General features: G+C 36.8%; 1 protein-coding gene across 1 annotated transcript; it reads right to left on the reverse strand.

Moving 5' to 3' along the window:
- Window positions 1–929: 929 nt before the first annotated feature.
- Window positions 930–17,974, reverse strand: LOC115214952 (ragulator complex protein LAMTOR3-B). Its single transcript, XM_029784044.2, has 6 exons — window positions 17,849–17,974; window positions 13,358–13,392; window positions 5,500–5,558; window positions 5,175–5,308; window positions 4,415–4,478; window positions 930–2,036 (listed from the first exon to the last, which is right to left on the reverse strand). Exons 1-6 carry the CDS (start codon window positions 17,855–17,857, stop codon window positions 1,963–1,965), a joined length of 375 nt encoding a protein of 124 aa, XP_029639904.1. The 5' UTR covers window positions 17,858–17,974; the 3' UTR covers window positions 930–1,962.
- Window positions 17,975–18,060: the final 86 nt, after the last annotated feature.

The raw sequence follows: 18,060 nt of genomic DNA on the forward strand, positions 1-18,060 counted from the left end.
TGGCATTATATTGTGCTTGAGAAGACCCATCAAGCCAAGTAAAATTGTAGCTGTGGCAGATACTGGTGTCACACAAATGGTCCATTACACTCTCAGGAGGTTGGTGTTAGGAAGGGCACCCAGCTGTAGAAACCATACCAAATCAGACTGGAGTCTTCCAGACAGGTATAGGTTGTCAACCTATACCTGGATGGACAACGGACATTAAATGATGATCACCATTGTACCTTTATAAATTTCAACAGTTTAAGCTTTGAACATTTAGGATGACTATGATTAAAACACTGATGGAATGATGAATACTAATCTGAGTAAACAACCCAGCCTAACATTGATGCTGAATTAGTTTTTTTGTTTTTCCATACTGGAACTTGTAGATAGGTAAGTTCTAACAGCCACATGGCATCCAGTGTTCGCTACATCTTTGGATTAGTTTAGAGCATTTGCTCAACTACTTCTAGGTCATACTTTTTTCCAAGCAAAGCTGATTGGAATTATTCATTAACAATTATTTTTCTATTATCTTTAAAATACCACCAAAATTTGCCGGAAATCTATTCTGCATTTATGAACAGAAATTTTGATATTTTAACTAAAGTAAGGCACATAACTCTGTGTGGATTTATAAAATAACCAAATGGAAAAGCAATTGCTTCAAAAACGCCTCCACACACACATACCACCCTGCGACTAGAAATTTAGAACTAAAATAGGAACCTCACTACTCCAATCAACATCTAACTACTCTCATTCTGTGGGCTTGAATAAAAAATAGTTTTTAATGAAAAGGAATTTACATACTGTAAATAATTTACATTTGGTCATTGGAAGCAAAAATTTCTCATTCCGGTGTTGTCTGCTATAAGGAACAAAAGTGTAGACAAATCACATCAGCTGAATTAGTCTATCACAGAAAATAACAAGCTTAATTAAAAAATAACTTTTAATATCTTATATAGAATGTAAGAGCTGAAACACAGCAATCAATTACCCGAAGCTGAATATATTAATGTGAGGAGTTGGCATAAGAAAAATATTGAAAGTCAGGAGTTTTAGGGGTAAATACCCTCATTGACATAACAGATGAATAATTTAATATAAAGGGAATACAACAATGAAACCAAATATAGACATATTACAAAGTATACAATATCAACAGCAGTTGGAGCATCATAGTCTAAACCATGGACACATTAGAACTTCACTGGGTTTCCAAAATAGCCCAACAAATGAGATCAGATGATGGACTCTAGAAGATTGTCTCCAAGATATTTTGCAGCATAAAATGCATCTGGATGAAAATGGTGACAATTTCATGTAAAAGATAATTTACCAAGATTCATTTGATAAAAATAAAACACTGTTGCAAGTGTTTTATGCTGCTAGTTGGTTATTAAGAAGATAATAAATCTAATGAACAGTTTTAAAACGAGTAAACAAGCTTTGTTAAAACTAAATCATTAGATTTCACTTTTGACATTGTTAGCCATGAAAACTTGGATGGAAAGCTGTTTTTCTACATCAGTTCAAATAAAAAGAAATATAGAACAGAAGTGTTACTTGATGGTTCCGTTTCTTCATCTAGCTGACATCATTTTGTCCTTATCTCACTGGTGATATACATCTTATGTGATACATCTGTTAAAAAAAAAGTGGTGATAACAGCTAACAAAAAAGGAGCCAGAAGGGAGCTGTTAGAGAAAAACCAACCATCTAAGTACTTGGTTGACACTGTGACGTTCATGTAGCACAATTTTATTTACAATATTAGATATGAAAAGAATCAAACTTAAAGCCAACAAAGATCAGCCAATAGAATATTTTCCTATCAATGACAGTTCCAAATCTCTTCTCTGATATTTTATCACAGTTTGTTATGTGTATTGTCCGATTTGTGGCACACAGAGAAGATGGACTGATATAACAAGAGGTCATGTCAGTTGAGGTCCAGCCAGTTGCACATCAAACCAGAGTTAAAACAGCATCTAAATCTTTCAGAATTTCTTGCATTTCATTAGGGACATTTAAAAGCATTCCTACAACAAATAAAAATAAAATTCAATAAGTTATAAAATCTTCAGTACATTTGATATTACAAAATATACCATATTTACTTGTGTGTATGTTACACTATTTTATATTTGATTTTAACTTAAAAAATTTAGGGTGTGACTTATACACAAGTAAATACAGTAAATGCAATATTTAATACATCAAACAATATCAGTGAAAGTTTAATGACATCCACATTAACAATAATCCTTAAATGCAACATAAAATTAGCCTCAGATACAAATGCTGCAATATGTTGTTATAAAAAGAGTGACCACTAAATTCTACATTCTTCAGTTTACCCGAGGTAAAGTAGAATGATTTTTGATTTTGCAAAAAAATAGTCTCTCTGTTTCTCAAAAGATTGTAGTGAGAGTATTCGCTAATAAAAAAAAATGTTTGATGCTAAACTCCTAAGTGGAGCAACAGCATTCCTCTGAACTGCAACAGTCCTTTACAAAAACTTGTTTCTGTAGCTGTGCCATGGTTCAGATCAAACTGGTGAATTCCTTGTTAGCACAATGGAATTTACAATTATTCAAGAAACAAACCTATCCAACAGTGGACTATGTCATGCAAACATTTATTTTTCATTTAAGAAAATGCTAACTTAGCTTTTCAGAGTTTCATTTTGCACAAGTTATTTACAGCCTTAGAAGACATCACAATCTACACAACTCTTTGAATGATTGCCCTCATAACTCGTCACAAACTATCAAATTACAGATTCCTTTTACAGATTATTACAACCAGTCACATGACGTGTGAGTTGCTGAAGATTTATCTAGCAGCAGCAAGACAACTTTTTGTCAGGAACCAATAGTTTTACAACAACATAAAGGCATAGGCATGCCTGGTTAAGAAGCTTGCTTCTCAACTTTGCTGTCTTGGGTTCAGTTCTACTGCATTGCAACTTGGACATGTGTCATCTACTGTAGCCCAGGGCTAACAAAAGCCTTGTGATTAGATTTGATAGACAGAAACTGAAAGAAACCCATTATATATGTATGTGCTCCACCTGGATTGGTGGAAAATAAAGAAATATTGATATACTTATGTTGGAGTGTTGTAATCTAACACATTGTTTTCTACAAGATAAAAACCCAATTATTAAACCTACTGCCTCAAAAATTTATATTCATCCCTATTTTGACTATTACAGAACAATACAGTATATATTCTTTACAAACAGGTTTGTTAAAGTAGAGGCAGAAACATTAATGATGAAGGAAAGGGCATCTAGCCATAGAAACCATGCCAAATCAGAGTGGAGGCTGACGCAGCCCTTAAACTTCCAGTCCAAGTCAAACTGTCCAACCCATGGCAGCATGGACAACGGGCATTAAAAGATGATGATGATGATGACGTAATTTATGTAGAAATAAAAATTATTTTATCTATGGAATCTCCATCAGAAGCATTCTCTCTAGCATCTACACTCAATGAAAAGTTGTTTTAATGCATCCATCATTAGAAAATTACTATTTTAAAATCTCACGGGAAATGTTCAGCAACAATACTTTGGAATAAAGATTGTTTGCCAACATAACATGGCAGTCCTGGTTTAGGATGAATGTTGCTGTAATTACAACAACATTCATCCTAAATCAGGACTGCCATGTTATGTTGGCAAATAATCTTTACTACATCTAACATGGGGAGGTTTGGTTAAAATGTTAAGTGATAAGCGAATCATCCTCATGCATTTTGTAAATGGAACGACCGATTCATTGACAATTAAACCCATGGTCCACAGCAGTGAAGCTTCCACCATTATGTATTTTCTTGATCATCTCTACCTTTCCCGTAGAGAATATACTTGTCTGCATTATTTGTTAGGATCAGGTGCCTTTGTTTTTTTTTTGTTCACTCATCCCATGTTGATGGTTTGAGTACCATAAATCTATATAAAAAATATGCAGTCACACAGCAGTCACGTAAACACAAGCAATGGACAGCGCATTCTGGGTAGCTGAGCATTGTAGGTGGTTGCTGGGATGCATTTTTGTGGTACAAGTAGAGTCCTTGATCACCAACCTGTGTTGTTAAAGAGCAAACTGTAACATGGTTCACAACTGAGTGTATCATGTTGTCCCATCCTTGATTGGTGATGAATGAATGAGTGATAAACAAGGCTACATGTATTAGTGGTTTTGGTTTTCAGAGATTAGTTTAAATAGTATTTTCTTTTAAAACTTAAGCAGGAGAGAGGTAATTGAATTACATGAATAATAGTATACAAAAATTTGTAGTCATAGCTTAGGAGCTCACACAAGCAATGCACTCCATGTAACCAAAATTGTTAACTAATCAGTGAAGAAACAAACAACTAAATAAGACTTGTATTGTGGATGGTACTTACCTGTGTTGGCATTTATAGAAGCAACAAGTGTAATCAAAAAAGGAAGGTGATTGATTTGGATAATCTGAAAAATAAAAAGTATAACTTTGTCAATTTTGCATTTTGAGAAGAAATTGAAAAATTTAGTGTTTGTCAAAACTCAAGTTAATTCTAATTAAATTTAATTTAGATATTGAAATATTAAGACTACTAACATGGTTGAAAATCTTGCTTTCTAACCATGTGGTCTCAGGTTCCCACCCCGTGCATGACACTTTGGCAAGTGCCTTCTACTATAGTCTCAGGCTGACTAAAGCTTTGTGAGTGGATTTGGTAGACGGAAACTGAAAGAAGCCTGTTGTATACGTATATGTGAGTGTGTAGCCTTGTCTTGACATTGTATGAAGATTATACATGATTATCACCATTATACAAGTGATGTTGCTCATTTCCAGTCTTCCATGAAAAGCAGGTCTGGCGATGGGGAATACTACCTTGCCTGGAAACAGGTGAGTGTTGGCAACAGGAAGGGCATCTGGCCATAGAATATCTGCCTCAACAAACTCTGTCTGATCCATGAAAGCATTGTAAAGTGAACATGGAATGATGAAAATGAATGAAATGAAGACAATTTCATTTTTGAAACATAACACAAAGTTTGCCAGGGGAGGGGAAAAAATTCAAGACTATTTAATGAGTTCTTATCGTGAAATGAGAAGAATAAACTTGTGAAGTTGAACATGAGAATCATAGCTAAATACAGGAGTGGAAGACAACTTACTTGACACGTTGTGTACATACTGATGACGGATCTATTTTCAGATAACCCTAACTTGCCTGCTTGCTCTGTGGCCAAGCCAAATGTGGAGAGGAAGTTCTGTTTCATTACCAACTCTGGAGCATTATCATCAGCAACTAAAATTATACAGTGTGTAGAACATGTTAACCAAACAATTGATATGCATTTAATGATGGACTGCTTTATACTTACTTTGACACATGCATTTAAATAGAATAAGGCTGGTTTTTAAATATATCTCTTACAGTTGATTATAGATTGGAGAAGCATAGTTAAACATGTAAGAGAAAAGACTAAGTAAGAATACCTTTTAGAACAGGGACACCATCTCTGTCAGTGATAATGATAGCATTGAGACCAGCAACACTAAAACACAATGAAACAGATGCTATTAAGGTAAACAATATAGCTAGGATATTATCTATACAATAAATTTGATAGAGACATGTAAATTGTAGAGAATAAACAACTCAGAAATACCATCCATATGAAAAAACACCAGTTAATATATTTTATGCAGGAACTGTGGAACATAAAAAACTGCCAACCAGTTTACATTTAATGATTCTTTTATCAGTCATTTGACAAAAATGAAAGATGCATTAAATACACAAAGCCTGTAACAAAAGGGGAAAAAAACAGGGGGGACTGTCATGGCTGGAATGCCTTTGATGTTAAATCTGCTCAATGGAAGCTGGGTGACCTGAGCTAAACAACAATGAAAATCTCTTCTTTCTACATGTAATTCCTCCACAAGATCCAGTTTTTGTTGCAGTGTGGTGGCTTTTGTACCTCAATGACCCTGAGCGCTATATCAGCAGAGCACAAGCTGCTGGTAGGGCCTTCCAGGCTGGACAGGTCAAAGGATAGAGACCAGTCTAATATGGACCACCACTTCCCAGAGATAAAAGCAGACTTGTGCAAGGCCAACACCACTACCCAGAGAAAAAAAAAGTTACAGAAGCATCAACAACAATTCAAAACAACAAGATCTGGGAAAGAAGCCCTTCTTTCAAGGCAGCCAGTGTTGAGAACAATAGAAAAAAAGTTAGGAAATTACTATTTGTAAATCTCACGAGAGATATTCAGTAACAGTACTTTAGAGTAAAGATTATTTCCCAACATAACCGTTGCTGAATATCTCTTGTAAGATCAAATAATAATTTTCTAATTTATAGATCAGTGACTAAATAGCTTGGGCAAAGTTCAGAGAGCTCTTACCTCTGCTGGTGACAAAAGGCCTCTCGCACAGAGTAAAAGGCAGACTGTATGATGCGTGTGTACGAACAGCCATGCTACATGGCAGTGAAACATGGCCCGTGACTGCTGAGGATATGCTTAGCTTGCAAGAAATGAAGCCAGTATGCTCCGATGGATGTGTAATGTCAGTACTCATACTTGTCAGAGTGTAAGTACCTTGAGAGTAAAGCTGGACCTAAGAAGCATCAGTTGTGGTGTGCAAGAGAGATGATTGCGCTGGTATGGTCATGTGGCGAGAATGGATGAAGATAGTTGTGTGAAAAAGTGCCACACCCTAGCGGTTGAGGGAACCTGCGGAAGAGGCAGACCCAGGAAAACCTGGGACAAGGTGGTGAAGCACGACCTTCGAACTTTAAGTCTCACTGAGGAAATGACTAGAGACCGAGACCTCTGGAAGTGTGCTGTGCGCGAGAAGACCCGGCAGGACAAGTGAGTCCATAACCCGTGGCCTTCTACATGGGATGGAGCCAGCCTACATATGCATACCTTCCCTTCTTGGGACACAAAACTCTACTTGTGAAGACCTGTTGAGGCAAGTGAGGATCAGAATCAAAATCAATCAATGAAAATTGCAGATGTGTTACCAGTGCTGGTGGCATGTAAGAGAACCATCCGTTTGCGACCGTTGCCAGCGCCGTGCCGGTGGCACGTAAAAAGCACCATCCGTTCGTGTCCGTTGCCTGCCTCGCCTGGCCCCCATGCCGGTAGCACATAAAAAGCACCATCCGTTCGTGGCCGTTTGCCAGCTCTGTCTGGCACCTGTGCGGGTGGCACGTAAAAAGCACCCACTACACTCACAGAGTGGTTGGCGTTAGGAAGGGCATCCAGCCGTAGAAACACTGCCAGATCTGACTGGGCCTGATGAAGCCTTCTGGCTTCACAGACCCCAGTTGAACCGTCCAACCCATGCTAGCATGGAAAACGGACGCTAAACGATGATGATGATGATGACTAGTTGTCACTTTGAAAACTATATATTTCAAACAGGAATTTGGCAGTGCCACCTCTAGCCGAACAATTATTCTGTGCTGATGAAGGGAAATAACCCAGAAATCGCAATACACAGATATTGTTTTGAGCTGAGTGGTGGTGCTAGATTCCCTTGTTTGAAAATATAAGGACACAGATTGTGTCGTATAGCAAGCTGGAGATGATGTCACCTAGGGCTAAATTACAGCAACATCCGTCCTAAACCAGGACTGCAACGTTATGTTGGTAAATAATCTTTACTCCAGAAAAAAAGTTGTCAATGGCCTATGCTCCAAAAGGATCAAAGGCCTGTACTTTTGGAAACATGCAACAGAATGTGCCATCCTGAAAAAGGTATTATCTTTAATCCTACTAACTATAAACCTAACTATAAACCCTCCCTGTGTCCAGCATCTTAAAGGTTATGGTGATAGTTAACTTGAGATTCTCTCACAATTTAGTGACCACTAGTAAATCTCCATAGAGTCAGACCCACTAAGATATCTGCTAGCCTACATTATACATCAGCAGTCTATCACTCTTATGAACTTCAATGTTTACAATGTTGTTTTTCTTTGACCATGTCTGTTATGAGAACCCACTAGCAAAATTGCCTTCTCCTCACACCTCTGAGATCTTGGCTGAGAAGATATTTGCTTACCTATTATAAAGTACAGAATGTGTTGACAAGCTTTCCCAGGTACACATTCTGCTAATTCAGATGTATTGCAACTCAGTTATGCTCCTTATATTCTATATTAATCACCTTCTCACTGGTTTTTTACCCCATTTATTCTCTAAAATAGTCAATAGCACTCTTCATCATTTATGAATATTATTCACATTCAGACATGAAGTAGTTCCATGAACAAAGTCCTGGAAAACATCTTCCAGTGGGAACAATAACAACCTGGTCTCCTTCAACAGAATGTAAACATAGCTACTACTACACATAACAAAGCAGATAACACTACTCCCTTTCTGCTTATGATAGACTCAGATAAAACCCTTACACATCTCACAATCTCTGATGAAGTTTCATGGAGTTCACATTTCTGTAACACAGCCAAAACAGCACTTAAAAATCTAGATCAGTCATGGGCAAACTATAACCTGCAGGACTTTCTGAATGGTATGGTTAATGAAAAATTACCATGAACTTCTTCTTAGTAGTGCAGCCCACCTGATAACAAACCATGGCTTAGCAGAAAGTCTTTTGAGGGCCACCTGTATACTTTATGCACTAATAGTCAAATAATCAAATTACAGAATCAGGAATTTTTCATACTTTTCATTTGTCTAAAATTATAAAATTGTAGGTTATTGCTTTATTGCCACCTACAAATTTTAAATTTATTTTAAAACAGATGTTTTACACAAATAATTTTATTTTGAAATTAAACAATACTTAAAGAAAGTATCAAGTGGGCCTCAAGATAAAAGCCTGCAGGCTTCATGTTGGCCAACCCTGGTCTAGACCTATGTTTCCCAACCTTTTTTGAATCATGCTCCACTTCAATTTTCTAAAATACTTGTGTGCCTCTACCATGAACAAAGTATAAGGAATATATATATATATTCAAATGAACTTTTGATTAAAACTTTGTTGTAGTTATATTCACTTGTTGCATATTCCTCATTCTGAAATAATCCACACTCACAAAATTATTCTTTTCGACTTTTTGGGAAAGGAGCCAGTCGATTAGATCAACCCCAGTACACAACTGGTACTTAATTTATCGACCTTGAAAGGATGAAAGGCAAAGTTGCCCTCGGCAGAATTTGAACTCAGAATGTAAAGACAGACGAAATAGCACTAAGCATTTCGCCTGGCATGCTAACATTTCTGCCAGCTCGCCATCTTTTATTAGATTATTACCATGCCCCCCACCAATGAGATGTGCATCACTGCTTTGAGAAACACTGATCTGAACCTTCTCTCTAGAGCCCAAGTGTCTCCACACAAAATGAATGCTCATATATTCAGTACAGAAAAGCAACTACACATTTTAAACTGTATCTCAAACACAATACTTGCACGCTGATGTGCTATGACTTTCATTAGTCTCTTCTTTACTACCCAAGTCCGAGATGTTTTGGCGCAGCCATTATGACCCTGCTTATTTAATGCCATATATTCGATGCTGACTTGACAGGAGACATTTTGTCCTCGGGACCATTTGGCACCTTGAAAATTTTGTTTTTATTCTAGTTGACAACTAACAAACTACTTGACTACTAAACTTTATTTAACTTACTGCTTTGCTTTATACACAAGGTGGTATCAAAAGTTTCTGGACTAGTTCTGTAGCACACCAACAGATGGCAGCACAGTAGTGACCTTCTTAAGGTGGTGTGCCGAGTGATATTGCTGTTTACTTCACAAGTCGTGAAATTTGTGTTTTTGCAATCACGTGTATGCTGTAGTCTGCAATTTTGTCATAGATAGGAACAAAGGACCAATGTGAAATTTTGTATTGAACTTGGGAAGTCTGCTACAGAGACATTGAGCATGCTTTGGCAAGCTTACAGGGATGAGGCAATGGGCCATACATAATGTTTCAAGTGACATGGGTGCTTCAAAAATGGAAGAATGTTCCTTGGAGACAATGAGTGATCTGGAAGACCTGCCACGAGTGTCACTCCTGGAAATGTGGAGAAAATTCATCAGCTTGTGCATGAGGATTGTTGGAGGACAATCAACAACGTTGCTGATATTGTTGGTCTGTTGTGTGGGTCTGTGCAGGCAATACTAACATTTGAATTGTACATGCAGCACGTCTCTGCCAAGTTTCTTCCCTGCCTGCTGAGTAGAAAGAACATCGTGTTGAAGTCTGTCGAGATTTCCATCAGTGTGCCACTGATGACTACCCTTCATGTCGAGGGTCATTACCAGTGACAACAGTTGGGTCAATGGATATGACCCTGAGACAAAGCAACAGTCATCACAATGAAAAAGCCTTTCATCTCCATGACTGAAAAAGGTAGGACAGAGCTGCAGCTCAATTCGAGCATGCTCATTTTTTTTTTTGACATCCACAGTATTGTGGATCAAGGATTCATCCCCCAGGGCAGACCATCAAGAGTTCTACTAAAACGTTTCGAAGCATTTGAGGGAAGACATTCAGTGAAAGCAACCGGAGCTGTGGAGTGTGAAATTGGATTCTTCATGATGACAATGCACCCTGCCGCCAAGCTCTCCTCACTCATGAGTTTCTTGCTAAAAATAACATTGTATTGCTTCCACACCCACCCTATTTGGACTTCCATCTCTTCCCCAAGATAAAAAGACAGCTCAAAGGTTGCCGTTTTAACACCATTTTCAAGATCCAGATAAAATCGCAGAAGGTCCACAACTTGCTTATTGAAAACGACTTCCAGGCCAGATTCCAAAATTGGCAGGAATGCTGAGACTGATGCTCTGCAAGATTACTATTTCGAAGGAAATGATGTTAAAACTTAGGTAAATAAGTTATTTTTTATTAAACATAACTAATTTGGGAATTTTTTTATATCACCTCATATAAATATCTGGATGCTTAAGGATCTTCTAAATAGTAAGAGATTTAGAGATGTTCTAATTAAAGCAGAAGGCAGGAGACTAGTAAATTATTGAGGAAATGTGGAAAAGAAAACTTTCTCACAATGGCTTTCTATACATCTTTAACAAAGAAGAAACTACAGATAATATAAATTTTGGTGCTGAGAGCAGAAAAATTGGAGAGAGAACATTAAGATGTATTAAATAACCTTGATTGCTGCAAACATCTTTCTCTCTATTTGTTTACATGTGTATATCTTTTCTTTATGCATATGTTAAGTTTGAAGCAATCAGGATAATTCAATACATTTTAATTCTTAGACCAACTATATCTGGCCCAAATATTCTGCCTGTTTCATGATCAAATAGATCCAGCCTCTCATATCTACCCTATAATGTCATTCTAAAAATAAACAATCACATCATTGAAATCTTGAAGCTATGAGATAACGCATGATCAATTCAAAACAATGTGAATAAATAAACATTACATTTGACAGAGTAATTTGAATATTTCTTTTCTTATCTCTTTATGTGTATGTGAACAGGGAAAGTATTTATATCAATCAGTTTCAGTTAATAAACTTGCCTCCCTTTCTCTCTCTATCTGCATATATATATATATTTCTGTATGCCATGTATATGTTTACTTCCAGTGAGAAACAGTAGAGTCACAAAAACAGGCTGAATGTCCCTTCAGCTGAGCCCAGTCATTACACTTTACTATTACAGGCTCTGTTTCTCTGACCGTGCAAAGCTGTGTACCGCTTCCCACTAATTAACTGTCTCCTCCTCCTCCGCTTGTCATTCTACTGGGTCTTGCTTACAAGACATTACCTCAGAAATGTAACACAAACCATTCTCTACAAACCATCTCAAACTCACTCAAATGTCGACCCCATCCACCTCCCCATCCATCAAGCTAAACATTAATTACATCAACTTCTCTTGTCTACAAATCAATTACAAAGGAGAACAAATGTTATTATGGGGAAAGTAAACAACAAGTATTTCCACAAACATAAATTTGATAAATTTACTACAAGAAAGTATAGTTTTCTTTTATAGCTTGGTGCTTTTGGTTTACGTAAGGATACACATTAATTAACATCTCATTAATAATGATTTTTTTTTTAACTACGTTACAAGGCCAAAAACTTTATGGAAGAGATGTAGTTGGTTAGATCAACCCTAATATTTGACAGGAACCTATTTTATTGATTCTACAAAGTCAAAAGCAAAATCAACCTCACGGGATTTTAAGTCAGAATGTGAAGGAATCATCATCATTGTTTAATGTATGTTTTCCATGCTGGCATGGGTTGGATGGTTTGACTGAAATTGGTAAGCTGGGGGGGGCTGCACCAGGTTCCAATCTGATTTGAATGTAACTAAATATTGGTTTCAAATTTTGGTATAAAGCCAGCAATTTTTGGGGGAAGGGATAAGTCGATTGCATAGACTCCAGTGCCCAACTGGTACAAAGGCAAAGTTGACCATGGCAGAATTTGAACTCAGAATGTAAATACAAACGAAATGTCGTTAATCATTTTTGCCTGGCATATTAACAATTCTGCCAGTTCACCACCTTATGTAATTAATTAATGTCTGACACTCTACCAGCTCTAACATCCACCACCATTTTTTTTTATCAGGAAGTAAGAGAGTACCTACCACCTCTGACATTCATGGGAGAGAGGAAGGTATCCTCCCTCCCACTATTCTGGAGACCAGGCCTGAATGCTTGCAACAGACTAAGTCTACTATCCAAATTGGCCATGAGAGGATTTGAACTCAGAATGCAAAGAGCCAACACAAACACTTGCAAAACCATCTGGTCAACATTCTTACAATTCCACTGACCCACTCTCCTGGACTGATACTTTTTTTTACTAGCCTTCAAAAGGCTGAAATGTAAAGTTGACCTCGGTGGGATTTGAACTTACAACACTAAGTCAGAACAATTACTACAAGGCACTGTGAAATTCTGACACAAGACCCAGCACTTTTGAAGGGAGGGGGCATGTCAATTACATTGCCCCAATTCTTAACTGGTACTTTCTTTTCTACTCTAGGCACGAGACCCAAAATTTTGGGGGATGGGGCCAGTCGATTAGATCAACCCCAGTATGCAACTGGTGCTTAATTTATCAACCCCAAAAGAATGAAAGGCTAAGTCAGTGTCAGAAAGTAAGGAGTGGAAGAAATGCTGCTAAGCATTTCATCTGATATGTTAATGATTCTGCCAGCTCATTGCCTTAATTCACCACCCAAATTAATAAAACAGAATAATTTGTCCTTAATGTCATTTTTTTTCTTAAGTTTTGACACAAAAATCACTTGATGTTAATAAAAATCTCAGCTATTTTCTAAGAATTCACAATAAAATACTTACGAATTTTTTAGTTGCATCAAATATCTTTTGAGTTCCTAAAAAGAAAAGAAACAAAAATTAAAAAATGTATATTTCTAGGTCCATCATTCAGATCACAGATTTTGAAACCTGATCTTAATGGTTACAAAACGAAATTAAAGCAAACTGTTTTTCAAGTAAGTATGGGTTGGATATGTTTGCAGAGCAATATGCTGCTATTCATTTTGATCCCTTGCCATTTTATCTGTGAAGCTCCTAATCGTGAGACCTGATCTCTCAATATCTTTTCCCATACCTACTTTGGTGTTTCTCTAACAAAGATATAATTTTCCACCAAGCACATCTCATAGTTAGGGTGTTGCACTTGTGATTGCAAGATCATGGTTTGATTCTTGGACTGGGTGGTGCATTGTGTTCTTGAGCAAGACTCTTCGTTTCATGCTGCTCCAGAACCCTGCAATGAACTGGCATCCTGTTCAGCAGAATGTTGTGATCTCACTCACTTACAAACCATGGGAACTAGGTAGCTGGCTCTTTGGGCCTGGAGGTTGACAATGATAATCACTCGTAATCTATTTTCAGTATACTTGTAATAATTCTCTCTTACATACACCAGTCAGTGCCTTTAAACCTTTTCTCAGTATATTCTAATGAAATACACTGCTTGCAGATTTTGACTAATTTTGAAAATCAAGAAATTTTTCCTGGCATTTGGCACAGAACTCATTCTTACATAAAACTGCGAACAGTTTTAACTTAAATATAAACACTTTGAAGTGCAGGTTCTTTCATGAAACCAGGGATGTTCTCAAAACAGGTTGATATCAAAAGGATTAAAGTCTAACTGCTGTCTCAGCTTACTTGTACTCAGCCTTTCATGTAAGTTTATACATCCAACAGACCAAAGTTGTCTAATTCCTCTCTAGTCTCAAATCAAAGTGGATTTGGTATGTGTGTCTGGCAACAAGGAAATATTACCTTACTTGGAAACAAGTAGAGATTGGTGGCAGGAAAGGCATGCAACCATAGAAAATTTGCCTCAACAACTTCTGACTCATGCAAACATGGAAAAGTGGATGTTAAAATGATGAAAAATACAGTATCATAGTTTGTACAACCATTTTCTACAGCCTTCTTTTGGTTGCCAAAAGCTGTGACAGTTACCTGAACACTTGAAACCAAAATTTCTTTGCTCCAACAACTCATCACTACCATCTTACCTTCTCAATAACTTCACCCCATTCTTATAAAATGCAAGAGATAGCCACATATCTTCTCTATAGCAAGACACTGGCACTTGTCCCTCTATCATACTTTAGCTATTGCCTCCCTCACGCACATACATACAACACCTGGCATAAAACTAACTATCTCCTCTTTCAAATACACTCACCGCTTAGTCAATATGGCTTTTATCGTTTTTTGTAACTTACTCGGCAACCTCACTAGTGCTGGTGGCACGAAAAAAGCATCCAGTACACTCTGTAAAGTGGTTTGTGTTAGGAAAGGCATCCAGCCGAAGAAGTGTTGTCAAAGCTGACATTGGAACACGATGCAGCCCAGTAGCTTACCAGATTCCATCAAACTGTCCAACCCAAGCTAGTATGGAAAGAGGACATTAAATGATGGTGGTGGTTCAACAGAATGCTAGTAAATCATAGATCAATAGCAGACTGGTACCTAATTTTTAGTCAAGTAAGCATTCTAAAAATTTTGATGAATAATACCCAGAGGCCTGGGTGTTGGGTGTCAAACTGGGTTAAAATTAAGCTTATCAAATAAGATCATGCAATCCATTTGACAGGCTCTAACATTGTTTTTTGCCAAACCAATTATACTCATAGATAATAACCTGGGGCATTGTCTAGCACATTTACCCAATGTGCTATACAATGGAATATAATGAAAAATTCTTTAAGTGTCCCTGTCCTGAAATAGAAGTTTAAATCACAATTTGGTTCTTTTTATTTAGCTACCACACCAGCAGCAGGTGTACAGTTCTAGTTCTCATTAACTGTTCTTGGTAATAAATACAACTCTCAACAAGATATAAGACTAGTGGTATTAAATGCTTCCCAAACATGTGGTCTCAGAACAAGTCACATTGCACAACACCTTGGACAAGTGTCTTCTACTATGGTTCTGGAGCTGACCAAAGCTTTGTGAGTGGATTTGGAAAACAGAAAATGAAAGAAGCCCAATTTGTGTGTGTGTCTATATCATCATCATTTCACATAAGTTTTCTAAACTGGCATTGGTTGGACGACTTGACAGGAGCTGGCAAGCCAGAGAGCTGCACCAGGCTCCAATTGTCTCTTTTGGAATGGTTTCTATGGCTGGATGTCCTTTCTAACACCAACCACTTTACAGAGTGTATTGGATGCTTTATATGTGGCACCAACACAGGTGCTTTTTTTTTTTTACATAGCACCAGCAAAAGTGGTTTTGTATGTGGCACCAGCATCAGTGCTTTTATATGTGTGAGTGGGAGTGTGCGTGTATCTGTCTTGATATCATGTAATTGTTGTAAATGAGCATCACTGTCATACAAGTGATGTTGTTTATTTCCAGTCTTTCATGAAAAAACAAGTTTTGCCACAGGAAACATTACCTTAGTTGGATATAGGTGAGATTCGGAGACAAAAAAGGATTCCAGCCATAAAAAATCTGCTTCTAAAAACTGTCAGATCCATGCAAGCATCAAAACATGAACGTCAAATGATGATAAATAGCATGTTTTTTTTTTTAATGTTTGGGTTAAAGGAAGGGGGCTATCTCCATGAGCTTCCAAGCTATCCAAGACTGGTAAGATCAGCGTGGTTAATGTTTCTCTTGAATACCAGTAGGAAAAATATGGACAGTGGGGATACCAGACAGAAAAGATTGAGCAACGTGGTTAATGCAAGAGTTGACAGTAGACCAACATAGTTAATATGGAGAGGTGTGAGTCACAAATGGAGATGACAAGAGATCCGGTAGCCAGCTCAGAGACACTGAGACCAATGTAGTAGTGCTGGGTAAAGTTAATGAGAAGACAACACGATGATGGACCATAATGGAGTAGGATGGCTAGCAACTTCAAGCCAGTTACCTGAAATGACTGAGCCCCATTACATATATATTTCCTAAAAGTTGATAAAAATGTAAGGGGCAGAGCAACTTAAATATAATCTTATTAAATCAAAGGTACCAAGATAAGAACACACCTCTTTTTGCAGATTGCCATTCTTTCGTGTATAATACTATAGTTAAGCCTTCACTAATGAAATTTAGTAAATAGTACTGAGCAAAGTATTAATTTAGTTTCAATCAGATTTTAGCTCCGTCACGATAATTAGAGAGCTGACAACTGAACAATAATGTTACAAGAAATGGCTTTCACAGAGCTGAAAATGTGACCTTTGTTCCATTATCGGACCAGCTGTTGTAATTTAAATCGAATTTCTATTTCCTTTTTTAGTGAATTCTACCTCTCTCTCCAATTTACAAAAAAATAAAATAAAATAAAAAGAGAGATGAGTGAGGTTTGGTTTTAGAGTAATAATGTTTGAGAAAAGCGAAACAATAGTAAGGTAAACCAACCGGTAATTGGTAACATTCACTCAGTACATATCCAAAGGGTCGATGAATTGGAGTAAAACGTAAATATTGACATAAAAATGCGAAAGCCCCTGAGAAAAAATATCACTATATTAAGTAAACAGTTTAACGTAGAGGACTAATTGGATGATATGAGAATGTTGTGTAGTAAATAGGATTATCATGTGATGTTGAACAGCAAGAAGCATAGGGTTAAAAGCAAAAACGAAGTTACAAAAACACTCTAACACAATAAACAGAATGACATCTGTTTATTAAAAACTGTAATTCTCAAGAAATTCATTCGGTAATATTGAACATTATTAGAATAAGTTATTTCGAAGTAACAAACCAATCGCAACAGACGAAGCAAAACGGAGATGCGTGTTTATTTTAAATTAGTGTATACACACCCACCTAAGCAAAGTGCGTTTTCCGGTCACTTATGAAACTTATAAACATCATTATTTGTGCATTTTATAAATGAAATATTTGGATGGAAATATCAAATATTGGGTTTACGAACGGTGAATAAATATATATATATATAAATAAAACAAAAATATTTAGTTTCGAAAGCTGGATGTATTGATTCCCCCCACCCCCACCCTTCTCTCTCTTTATATATATTGTTTGTAACGAAACAGGATTATCATTTGTAAACGGAATTTAAAAGAAATTCTAAATAAATAAATAAAGAATAATTATTATTATTATTAATAAGACATTATTTTAGTCATAAGAATGAGACGAGCTAAATTAGTCAACCAAGGATAAAACAATCTTGCATCTCTTAAACTTTAATTCAATAATCTATAGATAAAGCAAACATTAGAAAAACAATAACAGTAAAAATCCGAAGGAAACATTGTTCAGGTAAAAAGAGTATACATAAGACAGGCGAATGTAAGAAATAGTTTAATAAACACCAACCTCAGCCATATTTCCTGCTCGAGTGAGAGAAGAGAAGTGTTGTGAAATCACACGAGAATCTCGACTGTAAAGGGAGACAACCAAGCCAAGCAACGGGCGCCGCCGCGTGGGATTCCGTCAGTAACTTCCTTTTTATTTCTTCTTTTTTAATTAATATTTTATCCCGTCCTTTTTGGCTGAAGATCTAAGTGCTGCCGATATTGTTAGCGTAT

Source organism: Octopus sinensis, linkage group LG8 (assembly GCF_006345805.1).
Source record: "Octopus sinensis linkage group LG8, ASM634580v1, whole genome shotgun sequence".
Lineage (NCBI taxonomy): Eukaryota > Metazoa > Mollusca > Cephalopoda > Octopoda > Octopodidae > Octopus > Octopus sinensis.